Genomic DNA, 1705 nt, shown 5'->3' with positions numbered 1-1705 from the left:
GAGAAAGAGAGAGAAATACGGATAGGGTGGAGGTTGTAAAATTAAAAGCACACACACACACACACACATACGACTAAAATGAAAGCTGGTGAAACATCAACCGCACAGATTATGTAGTAAAGAACCAGCATGCTTCCAGCAACACTGACCAAGTCTATGATCTGCGCCAGAGCCACTCCGAAGGTCACGTTGAGCGGCTGGTTGTTGACCAGGCTAGGCTTGACCTGTCTGTTGTAGCTCTTCATGAGGTCTCGAACCAAGCGGTACTCGTCCTCCGTGCCGTAGTAGTTCTCGGCCTTGTTCAAACCTGCTGGGGGACAGCGACTGGTGTAACCGGGGTTTCCGTCTGAACTTCCTTCATTTATTGAAGAGCGGTTTACCAAAACTCACTAAGTCAATTTTGACAAGTGCCTGGTTTCACCACGATGCCACACACATACATTGTCTAAAACAGCCGTATCCACTGCTCACAGCCGAAAGTTCCCTATCCGGACTCTAGCAATATTAAAATCTAAATAATTATATACTCATGTGCATATAATATACATAAATGGGTCATGTTTATATTATAAACGTGTGAGGCATTGTGGTGGAATCAAACGCTTGTCAAACTTGACTTACTGAGTTTTGGAAAACCACGCTTCAATTCTAAACTTCCAAGATTTCAAAAATGGTCATCGTTTCTGAAGTGATTGGTCTCTGAAGTGTCATGGTTTTTTAAAAGCCGATCGTTTCCAAAATCCGGTGATTTTTCAAAGTGCTACGATCTTTAGAGGGCCAAGACTTCTGAAGGACCATGTTTTTTTAAGCGTCCGATTTGTAACACGTCTTTTTTATGAACTGCCATAATTTCTTATCAGACCTGTGATACTTTCTAAAACGACATATTTCTAAAGATATTGTTTAAAGAACCAGGATTTTAAAGATGTGTTATTCTTACTGGATCATAGAGTTTCAGAAATCTCTCAACACCAGATGCTGCAAACAAAGCTTCATATCTGCTGACATATTTCACACACATTGTAGAGAGCAAGTTTGTCCAGACTCAACTCAACATAATCACAGCATGTACTCATATACTTTGGTACACACCTAGTATTGTGATAAGCTGAAATTGAAATTGTACATGTAAAAATCAATAACAAAAAATACAATCATATACACACATATCCACATACGCAGACACACAAATGCACACACAAATGCACACACACACACACACACACACACACACACACACACATACACATACACATACCCCTGTACTTTTACAACACGCACGCACGCACACACATACACACTCACACTCACACACATACACTCACACGCACACACACGCACGCACATACACACACACACACACACACACACACACACACACTTACGAGCCCACGTTTTAACGCACGCTTACAAACACATAATCACACTCTATCATACACACACACACACACACATACACACACACACAAACACAGACACAAAATATGCACATGCACACTTATACACATGCATGCACATATATACAAAAAACCACATACATACCTGCGCATATGCTGGCTAAAGAAACAAAGTAGAAGAGAGTGCGCTTATAATACACATTGGCTATAAAGTAAATGTGCACACAATCATACATACACATACAAACACGCGAAAGCACACACACACACACACACACACACACACACACACACACACACACACACAC

At 41.0% G+C, this 1705-nt stretch overlaps 1 protein-coding gene across 1 annotated transcript in view; it reads right to left on the bottom strand.

Moving 5' to 3' along the window:
- LOC118477212 (60S acidic ribosomal protein P0-like) overlaps nucleotides 1-1705 on the bottom strand; it is a 149913-nt gene that overhangs the window by 14276 nt on the left and 133932 nt on the right. Inside the window, exons 4-5 of the mRNA XM_035968146.1 lie at nucleotides 1543-1557; nucleotides 72-307 (exon numbers count right to left, since the gene is read on the bottom strand). Coding sequence (XP_035824039.1) covers nucleotides 72-307; nucleotides 1543-1557 — 251 coding nt within the window. The remainder of the gene's footprint in view (nucleotides 1-71; nucleotides 308-1542; nucleotides 1558-1705) is intronic.

Source organism: Aplysia californica, unplaced genomic scaffold (genome assembly GCF_000002075.1).
Source record: "Aplysia californica isolate F4 #8 unplaced genomic scaffold, AplCal3.0 scaffold00041, whole genome shotgun sequence".
Taxonomy (NCBI): domain Eukaryota; kingdom Metazoa; phylum Mollusca; class Gastropoda; order Aplysiida; family Aplysiidae; genus Aplysia; species Aplysia californica.
The sequence above is the reverse complement of the archived record's forward strand: the minus strand, read 5'-3'. Positions and strand labels throughout refer to the sequence as shown.